This window comes from Haliotis asinina, chromosome 6, assembly GCF_037392515.1.
Source record: "Haliotis asinina isolate JCU_RB_2024 chromosome 6, JCU_Hal_asi_v2, whole genome shotgun sequence".
Taxonomy (NCBI): domain Eukaryota; kingdom Metazoa; phylum Mollusca; class Gastropoda; order Lepetellida; family Haliotidae; genus Haliotis; species Haliotis asinina.
In genome coordinates this window covers 50,324,583-50,337,800 of record NC_090285.1, presented here as the reverse complement: position 1 = coordinate 50,337,800, position 13,218 = coordinate 50,324,583, and the positions used below count along the sequence as shown (strand labels likewise).

General features: G+C 37.8%; 1 protein-coding gene across 3 annotated transcripts in view; it reads right to left on the bottom strand.

Annotated features, from left to right (window-relative positions):
• LOC137288088 (diacylglycerol lipase-alpha-like) overlaps positions 1-13,218 on the bottom strand; it is a 145,668-nt gene that overhangs the window by 45,259 nt on the left and 87,191 nt on the right. For all 3 annotated transcript variants that reach the window (XM_067820464.1, XM_067820465.1, XM_067820466.1), the window contains exons 3-4: positions 5,317-5,418; positions 2,180-2,354 (exon numbers count right to left, since the gene is read on the bottom strand). In XM_067820464.1, the coding sequence (XP_067676565.1) occupies positions 2,180-2,354; positions 5,317-5,418 (277 nt within the window). The remainder of the gene's footprint in view (positions 1-2,179; positions 2,355-5,316; positions 5,419-13,218) is intronic.

Genomic DNA, 13,218 nt, shown 5'->3' with positions numbered 1-13,218 from the left:
CACTCTGGTTGGTACACTGTCAAGTGATACATACTGTCAGAATCCCAAAGTCATGACACACACATTCTGGCAGGATAACATACAGGTGTTATACACACTCAGAACCACCAAGTCAGTCATGACACACACATTCTGGCAGGATAACATACAGGTGTTATACACACTCAGAACCCCCAAGTCAGTCATGACACACACATTCTGGCAGGATAACATACAGGTGTCACACACACACTCAGAACCCCCAAGTCAATCATGACACACACATTCTGGCAGGATAACATACATGTGTTACACACACTCAGAACCCCCAAGTCAGTCATGACACACACATTCTGGCAGGATAACATACATGTGTTACACACACTCAGAACCCCCAAGTCAGTCATGACACACACATTCTGGCAGGATAAGACACAGGTGTTACACACACTCAGAACCCCCAAGTCAATCATGACACACACATTCTGGATGCCACACATGCAAATTATACCCCAAATATATAATAATACTGTTATTATATTAAATTATTATACATGCAACTTATATTCCTCTATAAGAGGATTACCTAAGGCGAAGGGTCAAGATTTTTTAAGCTCTTTTAGTGCTAAGATAGTCATAAATGCCACACAATAAGATCGACTTATGACTATCTTAGCACTAAGAGAGCTTAAAGAAATTTAGGCCCAGTCCTAGTAAGTAATTTACTCATTTATTCAATTTACTAAAATTAGTGCTATGACAAAATGTAAAAAGTATTGTAAATATCATACTAATTCAATGTGTTTTGCACAAATAAAATGTACACAAATCTGACATACATACATCATGTCAAATTCAAAATAACAGAATGAGAAGATTGCATGCACAATTCACAAAGAATGAAAACATTGTAAATATTACAAATTAAATTGCATTCAACAAGATTCTATGCTATATGCTTACATACATCAATCATTAATCAAAGAAACAAACAGAAGCGAAACTTTTAAACAATATGGATTCAAAAAGATCATGGACTTCTGATAAGAAGTGCAATGCAACCATGGGATATTGGCCAAATGTTATCAGTCATTGTGTGATTGTATTGTATCAATCATGTTATGATCATACAATGCCATTTAGGGAGAATGAGTGAGTGAATTTGGTTTTATCACGCTTTCAGCAATATTCCAGCAAATATCACAGCAGGGGAAACCAGAACAATGCCATGTAGAAAGTGGTTAAATGTTATATGTTACATATATTGGGATTCCATTGTACATTTTGAGGAAGTCTCAGTGGCTGAGCGGGTTAGGTGCCTGACACTGAGGCATGGGTTCCAATCTGACATGGGACTGAACACAACAACAGTACCAGAATCTGTACAAATATAACATATGTTACATAAATCATGTTCTTGTATATTATGCCACTGAGATTTGTGAATACCAAAAACAATTTCACTCCCGTTTTTGCATCCTATCATACCTTCAAGTGTGTTTCACCATCAATTACAAGTACCTGCCCCAAACATGGGTGAAAATATGACAACATAAAGAGGTGTGTGTGTGCATGTGTGCGTGTATTTGTGTTTTTTTGTGTGTGTGCTTTTTCTGTGTGTGTGCATGCACGCACACATGCATGTTTGTGTGTGTATGTCTTGGAACATTGTACAAATACTATGAATGTGCATGTATGTGCGCGCACGCACATGTGTTGTGTGTCTTGTGTTGTGTGTCTTGTGTTGTGCGAGCTCATTGAACATGCTAATGATATTGCCCAGATAACTGCATATCATAAGCTCCCAGGGATGCACAAATTGAAGACATCCAGAAAAAACAAAATGATCAAAAATCACTTAGGAAAGGAAAAACAATTAACACAAAGGTCAGATACTCCCACAACTACATACTACAACTTCAAACAGACCAAAAGGTTTTAATCTTGAAATAATAACCTTTGAAGGAACAAAATCCTGCACTAAAGTGTATAATCACAAAGCTTACGAAATTAATCAATGCAAATTTTGTGTGCAAAATTTGAAGAAAGTGGAATTTGTTGAAAGTTATCTTTTGAGGAACTTTCCCATTTCTTACCTGTGGGATACCTGTCATAACTAATTAGGGATGCAGCACTTCAAACAGAACATCTCAAAAATCAAGTTAGTCCCACTTACAAAGTAAGTAAACCAAGTGTATACCTCTGGCGCCAGTTCCTGCGAGTACTCCCAGAGATCCTGCGATTCCCTCGTCGCTTTTCCTTCAGGCTGTCTTGGTATTTCTTCATCTTCACCCATTTCCTGCCTGCAGAGTCAAATGTGCACCAAAGGGAGACAATCACTATCAGCATCACCAACCAGTTGCATATGATCACACCTGCAAAACATAATAATATGAAGCACATGCTTAAGTTCAGAACACTTCATTCAAAGATCACCTCGGCTGTGTAAACAGTTTCACTTACACATAATCTTGTTTGCTAATACCTATTTATTCTGTAAATATGCCACACCAGTTTTGGTGTTGCTAAAGGTTGCAAAGGGCTTGCAGAATTTCAAATTTTGTGATACTTTATCATAAACTGGGCAAGTTCACATCCTTGGTTAAGTTTCTGCACTGTCATAGATACATAATATCTGGATCCAATCAAAGTCTAACATAGGCATGTAATGCACAAAAGTTGCATGAAGCTATATTATTGTCACTCACACGGTCTTAGCACTGTAAGTGAGTGAGTTTAGTTCTGCACCGCTTTTAGTAATAGTCCAGCAATATCATGGCAGGGAGACCAGAAATGGTCTTCGCACATTGTATCCATGTGGGAAATCGAACCTGGGTCTTGGTTGTGATGACTGAACACTTTAACCACTAGGCTATCTCACCCACACTGACATCACTTTATAAAAGGATAAATATACGTGTATATCAGATTGCTGGCTCTGTTTAGTGCTGGGTAGATCATAGCCAAGGTCTTCAGTGGGAACAAGCATGATAGGCATAGCACAAGCCTGATTGGGATGGATAAATATCTATAGACTGGTTATGACAGTTAGGTTTTGCCCAAAAGAATGGCAATTAACACTTAGCTGTTTGTGTACACTATGCAACAAACAAGAAAAATGGAAATTAGTGATACAAGTTCTGAACATGGATTTTGATTTGGAATAACACAAACACGATCTTTAGAATTTCCAAAGACCCAAGCCCCAAAGAATAGCTTTGATTTTTGTGACATATGTCTCATTTTGCAGGAAAAGCTATTGGTCTGAAATAATTATCCAATTTCATGGGGGTGAACATTTCAAAGTGAACACTGTTGAATTCATTCAAAAACGAACTTGGTGTGATGACTTTGTTATACCCTTTCCTTTCATTTAGTACTAAGACTCCGTCAGAGGCAATGTATACATTTACACCATTTTATGCAGAACATGGCCCAGTGAACCATAGCAGTTCAGAACACTGGACAGTAAGATACAATTATTTGCACAACAAATTATGTTGACAGTTAAGATGACTGTGTTTGAAAACTTCATTGTATGCTTCAAGCCTCAATGCAGAATATACTGCAATGATAAAATAGAGGGGGAATATTTGCAGGAATCATATTCTGTCTGGCACAAAATTAAAGAACACCTGATTTAATGTGACAAGGAATTATTCCAATTTTAAGAATATCTCTGCATTAAACTCGCATTCAAACTAGTTCTGAAATTAGTTCTTAAATTCCTGACCCATATATGAAGAGAAAGAAACCGTGGAGGCAAATGAGTCTAAAATACTTATTAAAAAACATCAGAAAACATTACATAGCATTTCACATATCCAAAGTTTTGGAAAACATGAGGCAGCAGTAGAACTACATTCAAAAGATCACAGATGTGACTGTCAGAAGTTTGGCATCTTTGAGGAAAAACTGTTATAACTCTCACTGACTTGAAGCTAGTTTCCTTTCATGAAAAACAATAATAGTCTTGCGAATCTGAAGTGCCAGCAGCGAAATAATGAGTGACAGTCTTAAAGAAGTGAGAGTACATGAAGAATTTTATAATAGATTTCCACACAAAGAATATTATTTAAGGAAGATTAAAAAGAGCCATCAAAGGATGACAAATCCCCCTAGCCCCCACATATTTAAAAGAACAAACCATTTGACAGTTGACATCTGACATTCAAGTCTATCTTAAATTTTTTAGACTAAGTCAAATCCATGGAAATCATAAAAAACATGAATGCAAAAAATCTGTAAATAGCAAAAGGCATCTCTTTGGGATCTACTTCATATATGCCAAGTTCTGTTGAGAGATATTAAAAGGTTATCGAGTTGTGTTCCAGAAACAAAGACCACTCACCCCTGAAACTTAGTTGTAAATCGGTTCCATGGAAACTGAGAAAAATCTGTACATAGCAAAAGGCACCACTTTAGGTTCTGTTTGATTTATCTACCAAGTTCAGTTGAAAGATATTGATTGGTTTTCAAGTCGTAATCCAGAAACAGTCACCTCTCCCTTTTGAGGCTGAGTTCAAATTGTTTCCACAGAAACGAAGAAAAATAAAAATGACAAAAATCTGTAAAATAGCAAAAGGCACCACTAACAAATAAAAAAATGTTAATAAAGATACACATCTTGGATGACCTTCCTTACAGAGGGGTTTATGGTTTTATTCAGATACACATCTTGGAGAACCTTCCTTACAGACAGGGGCTATGGTTCTATTCAGATACACATCTTAGATGACCTTCCTTACAGATGGGGGCTTTGGTTCTATTTAGATACTCTTCTTAGATGACCTTCCTTACAGAGGGGTTTATGGTTTTATTCAGATACACATCTTGGAGAACCTTCCTTAAAGACAGGGGGTATGGTTCTATTCAGATACACTTCTAGGATGACCTCCTTTATGGAAGGTGGCTTAGTAACAGTTCAATACAGATTCACATGTAGGCTGACCTTCCTTTCAGAAGGTGCCACCAGTTCTATACAGATAAACATATAAGTGACCTTTAAAGACAGTGGATACTATTCTTCATGACCTTCTATAGAAGGCGGTTGCATTTTTATATGGATATACTTCTAAGTGACCTCCACAGATGGTGTTTACAGTTCTGTTCTGTATGACCTACAGAAGGTGGTTTCAGTTCTACACAAGATACAATTCTAGGTGACCTTCTTTACATATTGTGCATACAGTTCTATATTTTATGACCTTCTACAGAATATGGCTACAGTTCTATACAGATACACTTCTAGGATGACCTTTACAGAGATATACACATCTGAGATATCATCCATGACAGGTGTAGGTTATAACTGAAAACAGATACAGTGATACACACCTAGGACAGCCTTTTTCGCAGATATTGGGTTGCACGTGTTGAAGTGTTTGGCTGTCCACACAATCCCCACAACTAGCCAGGCCAGCTCTCCCAGGAACACGACTGTAACACAACACAATGATCAGTACATATTGTTTCAAACAAAAGGGTCACACTTACCATAATTACATGCTCAAAGGAACACAAATGGTGCAGGAATTACACAGCTGTCTTATTTTCTGAAGGGTGTAACTGCTGGCAACTGCATTACCTCTGATGACTATGATCAGCTTCTAGGTTATCCATCCATGGGTGATGTCTCTAGGTACTCAAACAGCAGTAAAAGCCTGTTGGTCCAAAGAAAAATGGACACATACTGCCATGATTGTTCAAGCAAGCTTACTGATTATGTGTACCAGTACACATGGCATGGTCGTCCTAACTCACTAAAATGTTTGGTGGACATATGGGCATCATCTGTGACTACAGAAATTTGGGTGCTGATTTTGTCCCAAATGGTACCTAGCTGACCTAGACTGGAAGACACCACAGACACAAGTGGATGTTTAAACAGACACATGAGGTCACCAGTAACATGTCAGTGTACCTTGTTTCAAAACACATAATAATTACTGATCCAGGTTGTTGCTTGTTTCCAGCAGAAATGAAAAAACATGTCACACAAGGGAACAAAGCCATGAAAAGTTCTATAGTATCTTAGCAAAGCTCAGTCCTTATTTTCTCAGCTTACAGAGAGGTTTATACAAAGAAAAGATTATGACAGGAAGCACAAAAATCATAATTATATATATTGTAATAATTATCTTCACAAATGCACACTTCATAATTGTAAAAGAAACCGAAAAAAATCCACCAATCTTGCCCTTGAATTTCAAAGAATGACAGCTTTTTCAATTTAAACATTATCATATGGGCCTCCTAATTACTAACAGGAGCATAATTTACCCATCAGCATAGAGGAGACCAGGTTCAGTTGACAGTCACCTGCACACAACCTCACATTACCATCACATACAAGTCATCATTAATGGATTTCAGTCTGTCAGACTGTCTGTGGCTGATGGAGGATGTCTGGGGCTGCAGATGCTGCCAATGTTCAAAGCAGCAAAAATGTTAAATTGTAAGCAGACGGTCTAAAACTGAAGCCCTTAAAAGTTCTTATAGTCCATAGAAATCCTGCAGAGAACGGCACTTTTGACATGTTTATTTCATGTCTCAGATTTGTGAAGCCCATTTCTGTCTGGTCTGTGATATTGCTGGAATAACAGCTGAGTAAAACCATAATACTCTCTCATGTCTCAGATGAAATGTTTTGAGTCAAGCATTTGGATCCTGGGAATCTAATTCTGCAGTTCCCATCCCAGTATTACATGCTCTCACAAACCAGGTCCTATCCCTCACAGTTCAGCCCTATCCATGCATATTGACAAAAATACAAATCAACCAGAAAGACGAGTGACATCAGGAGTGATAGTTGGACACTAGTTCCAAGGGACTCTATCATTACTATTACATCCACAAGTGTCTGTGGTCAACACATTTGGATCCCACAATTACGTCATTTCAAAACTGGGATTTCAATTGCTGTAATGTCATCCAAACAAAATTCCGAAATGGTTCCACTTAATCATTCCTGGAATGAGATCTAATTGTGAAACTGAGTCAACCTTATGAAAAACTGTGAAAACTAATGATCTTTAATAAATAATGATCAAGCTGTTGGTTTTCTATTTCTATGTAGGTCTGTTTCACAAAGTGACCATTACAGAAGTAAGGACATAAAGACAAAGCTTGACCTTGGAGAGACAGAGATTATGACCCCATCTAACCAGCAGCGGTAAGTAACACCTGCAACAATGTTGTAAATTACAGCTATGCTTTTCCCAATTGTTCCTTTCATGCCCTCCATGCTCACTTCAAACTTTCAACCAGTCCTATGGCAGCTTCATGGTTCTTTACAAATCTGGCCAAATAGCATTTATACTTTCTGGCACCAAATGATGTTATAATTCTGCCAAACGCTGTGACTACAACTGTACTGAAATTTTCGATGATTACAAAGAATCACAACTGATCTCTTGGGACCAATAAAAACACTCCCTGCACATCCACATAAGCCTTTCTAGAACAAATCAATTCTTGACGATTCATTGACTTCATAGACATCCATCATATTCCTGCCAGTTTGGGGATATACAAAAGATATTTCATATGGTCGTTAGTAATATTGACCAGTTATTTACCAGCCTCAAACACAGGCAATAAACCCATTACATACTGCCTATGACACATATCTATTGATCCACCATTGGTCATAATCTCCATCAGGGTGTATGACTGCTTGATGTATTATTCAATACAGATCCACTGCCCTCCTCCCATTTCAGTAAAAACGGTCCTGCCTTGCGTCAACGACCGCTATCTAGGGTAACTGGAGCATGGGTTACTGTGTCGGCCATTTCTTACAATCAAATTCAATAAACTCTCCACAGAACTCAACTTGTATGGGTTTTTGGTTTTTAATGGTTAAAGTGAGTTATTAGTCCAACAGAAACATGACCTCTTCAACAACCAACAATAATGATTTCATACAATAAATCTCAGACTCGTAAAGCGGACAATGTCATCTTTTTAAACTAAAACACAAAACAATGTTTTTCCAGTATTTCTGTCTGAAACTATCTGTCACTATTTTATACAATCTTAGTGCACTTCATGCAGAGCCCATGGACTCTTGCGATAAAGGGGAGATGGGACTGCCTACGGGTTAAAGTGTTCTCTAGACACGAGGAAGACATAGGTTTGTTTCCCAGGGCACGTGGGTACGAGTGAGTGAGTGAGTTCAGTTTTACGCCTTACTCAGCAATATTCCAGCTATATGGCGGTGGTCTGTAAATAATCGAGTCTGGACCAGACAATCCAGTGATCAACAACATGAACATTGATCTGTGCTTTTGGGAACTGATGACATGTGTCAACCAAATAGCGAGCCTGGCCACCCGATTCCGTTAGTCACCTCTTACGACAGCACAGTCGCCTTTCATGGCAAGCATGGGTTGCTGAAGGCCTATTCTACCACGGGACCTTTATGGGTCCACATGGGTACAATGTGTGAAGTCCATTTCTGGTGTCTGCTGCTGTGATATTGCTGGAATATTGCTAAAAGCAGTAGAAAACTCAATCAATACTCTTATGATAAAACTGATTTCTGTGTCAAGTTGTCTTGCACCAGAACTAGTGAACATTATTTTCTTACACCCAAACTAATCTGAGTCATTAGAAAAAGGTTTATAGCTAGCTGTATTTGACAAAACCAGTATCAGAAAACAAATTTGATGATGTAAGTGTCATAATGTGTAAGAAAAGGTTTGAAAGGCCAAGTTACTGAAACTATATCGGAGGTTACCGTGACAGCAATATTCTGTCAGTCCATCATGTGCTGGGGTTACAGCGGCCAATCTGACTCTCGTAAGCTTTCTCCTAATCTTGTGCAGCGTCCTGACACCACAAATCAGCAGTATCTGCATGATGACTGTCTGTTTGCAAATCAAGCAGCAACAGCAAGATAAGACAATCAGCATCTTTCACGAAGGAATTCAACCTGAATGTCTTCAGATAGTAACTACAGCCAGTCCGATGTATCTGCTGTCTTATATTGTTATGTTAACCAGGACTACTTCTCCCTATACTGTAACTGTTACATTAACCAGGACTACTTCTCCCTATACTGTAACTGTTATACTAACCAGGACTACTTCTCCCTATACTGTAACTGTTACACTGTATCTGTTATACTAACCAGGACTACTTCTCCCTATGCTGTAACTGTTATACTAACCAGGACTACTTCTCCCTATGCTGTATCTGTTATACTAACCAGGACTACTTCTCCCTATACTGTATCTGTTATACTAACCAGGACTACTTCTCCCTATACTGTAACTGTTACATTAACCAGGACTACTTCTCCCTATACTGTATCTGTTATACTAACCAGGACTACTTCTCCCTATACTGTAACTGTTACACTGTATCTGTTATACTAACCAGGACTACTTCTCCCTTTGCTGTAACTGTTATACTAACCAGGACTACTTCTCCCTATGCTGTATCTGTTATACTAACCAGGACTACTTCTCCCTATACTGTATCTGTTATACTAACCAGGACTACTTCTCCCTATACTGTATCTGTTACATTAACCAGGACTACTTCTCCCTATACTGTATCTGTTATACTAACCAGGACTACTTCTCCCTATACTGTAACTGTTATACTAACCAGGACTACTTCTCCCTATACTGTAACTGTTACATTAACCGGGACTACTTCTCCCTATACTGTATCTGTTATACTAACCAGGACTACTTCTCCCTATACTGTAACTGTTACACTGTATCTGTTATACTAACCAGGACTACTTCTCCCTATGCTGTAACTGTTATACTAACCAGGACTACTTCTCCCTATGCTGTATCTGTTATACTAACCAGGACTACTTCTCCCTATACTGTATCTGTTATACTAACCAGGACTACTTCTCCCTATACTGTAACTGTTACATTAACCAGGACTACTTCTCCCTATACTGTATCTGTTATACTAACCAGGACTACTTCTCCCTATACTGTATCTGTTATACTAACCAGGACTACTTCTCCCTATACTGTAACTGTTACATTAACCAGGACTACTTCTCCCTATACTGTAACTGTTATACTAACCAGGACTACTTCTCCCTATACTGTAACTGTTACATTAACCAGGACTACTTCTCCCTATACTGTATCTGTTATACTAACCAGGACTACTTCTCCCTATACTGTATCTGTTATACTAACCAGGACTACTTCTCCCTATACTGTATCTGTTATACTAACCAGGACTACTTCTCCCTATACTGTATCTGTTATACTAACCAGGACTACTTCTCCCTATACTGTAACTGTTATACTAACCAGGACTACTTCTCCCTATACTGTAACTGTTACATTAACCAGGACTACTTCTCCCTATACTGTATCTGTTATACTAACCAGGACTACTTCTCCCTATACTGTAACTGTTTTATTAACCAAGACTACTTCTACCTATACCGTAACAGTTATGTTAACCACCACTTACATAACTCCTCCCTATGCTGTAACTGTTATTTTAACCAGGACTACTTCTATCTATACTGCAACTGTTATATTAAGCAGCACTACTTCTCCTGTATACTGTAACTGTTATATTAACTGGCACTACTTCTTCCCAATACTGCAACTGTTATATTAAGCAGCACTATACATCTCTCCCACACTGTAACTGTTATATTTACAGGTACTTCTTCTATCCCATACTGTAAATGTTACATTTACAGACGTAACTTCTCTCCCACACTCAACTGTTATGTTTATATGCACTTCTTGTTCCCTTTACCGTAAATGTTATATTTACTGGCACTACTTCTCTCCCCATACTGTCACTGTTATATTTACATGCACTCCTGTCACCTATGCTGTAACGGTTATAATTACAGGCACTACTTCTCTCCCATACTGTAACTGTTATATTACATGTACTTCTAGTCCCCAATGGTGTAACTGTTACATTTACATGCTCTCCTGTCACCTATGTTGTAATGGTTATAATTACATGCACCCCTGTCAACTATGTTGTAAATGTTATAATAACAGGCACTACTTCTCTCCACATACAGTAACTGTTATATTTACATGCACTCCTGTCACCTATGCTGTAACTGTTATATTTACATGCACTCCTGTCCCCTATGCTGAAACGGTTATATTACAAGCACTCCTCTTACCTATGTTGTAACTGTTATAATTACCCCCATTTATGCGAACTCCAGATATTTGGAAAACTCAACATTGTAGAATTAATAACTTATTCCGAAATCTAGTTTCCGTAAGCGGACAGTCATTTTCACATACAAAACGCATATCCAGATGCCTGAGCACCTGTCAGTATGTTTACACACGCAAATACCAATCAGCCTTGTGTGTACTAACATGAAAGAACATATCAGTCTTTGAAGCATGAGAAGATTAACTACCTGTAATTAGCAAGGTGACACAGAATTAATTTTGAGGAGTGACAATTTGCCAGTCAATGATGTAATGTTATTTGAAAAAGCACATATTTTTGGCGACAGCACGGGTATCACAGACTTTGCTTATTCTCATGGCTGGTTAACATGGTTTAACTACAGACATAGTGTATCGAGCAGGAAATATAAAGGTGAAGCAGCAAGTGCTTGCTGATGTGTTATCAATCAAAAAAGATTACATCCGAGGCCTATTATGTTCGTTTCTTTGTACATGTACATATGGTCCGTGGTTCAGATATCCGGAAATTCGTTTATCATGACATTTTCAAGAAAAAACTAAAGTGTTAGGATAAACGGGGCACGAATGTATTCACCACTGATGAAAGCATAATTACGCATAAAAGCAACATTCATTACAATATGCTAATTAAGTCAATTACCATTCACCCCAATGGTTACTGCACAGCTGCAGATGACAGGAAAACTAACATCCTTTGTGGAATTGAAAACCAGCCACAAACATACCAATGCAAAATATAACTTATCTGGTCAGTTTATCTTTAACGCTAATGACCCTTTATGCAGGCTAGCTGGTACACTGATACATAATGGTGTTACAGTACTCATCAAGTCCCCATTACCATTAGATAGAAACAGGATGGTAGGAGCTGTCAGCACTACATATGTCAAACACAACCAGAGTAGTCCTCATCTCAATACACACAAAATAAGCCTAGGTCAGCTGTGCAACTCCAGATGAAAAACAAAACACACACACACCCATATTAGAATGGAAAAAAATATAAAAATATAATACAAATCATTGCAGATGTCAAACACCAGTCCTCATTATATCATATAAGCCCTTAAATAAATAAATAAATAAATAAATAAATAAATAAATAAATAAATAAATAAATAAATAAATAAATAAATAAATAAACAAGTGGATGGATAGATAGACAGATAGATAGACAGACAGACACAGTGAAACAAACAGATAAATAAATAAATAAATAAATAAATAAATAAATAAATAAATAAATAAATAAATAAATAAATAAATAAAGTAAAGTAAAGCAGTACCTTCCCCACAGTGATACTGATGTTAGTTACACTGACCTCAGCCTAACTCAAGCAGAGGTCCAGAAAATTACCATGATTACCAATAATTAGGCCTGCCAGACTCAATCATCATTGGATGCACAAATTATACGTATGTGGTTGCCGTGGGTCAGTGTCCATTCCCTTAAACATCCCCAAAACTCCAATCATCATACGCCTCCGCTCAATGGCCATAATAAAGGCTCAGTAAGGATTGATTCTGGAATATTGCCATGATCCGTGAATGTGATTTGGTTTTTTGTTTCATTCCAAAAGTGTAACATTTCAGAAAAATGTTCCATAAAATGGGTATAAATGTTTATGAAGCAATCTAGTTGAAATTAAGATTTGTGAAGTATATGGAGTAGGTGATGGTGAGATGTTGCTGATTTATCCATATCTACCCTAGACATCACTTCAGTCAGTGATTTACACCCTAGTTATTGACCACTGATTCAAACTTACACTCTTGGCCCACCTCTTCACTGAGTCCACATTTCCCAACGACCAGGAACCTGCCTGGAGCCGGGTGATGAGATAGATAAATTGTCATTATGGCGAGGTGCAACGTTGTTGTGCACAAAGATGCTGTACCCTAAGTGAGTGAGTGAGTTAAGTTTCTACTCCGGATCTTTTTTTTGAGAGAGAGAGAGAAAGAGAGATAGAGAGAGAGAGAGAGACCAAACACACTCAGTCATTCCCTCTGTGCTGCTGTGCTATTAAACTGCTTTCTCTTGACATATTAA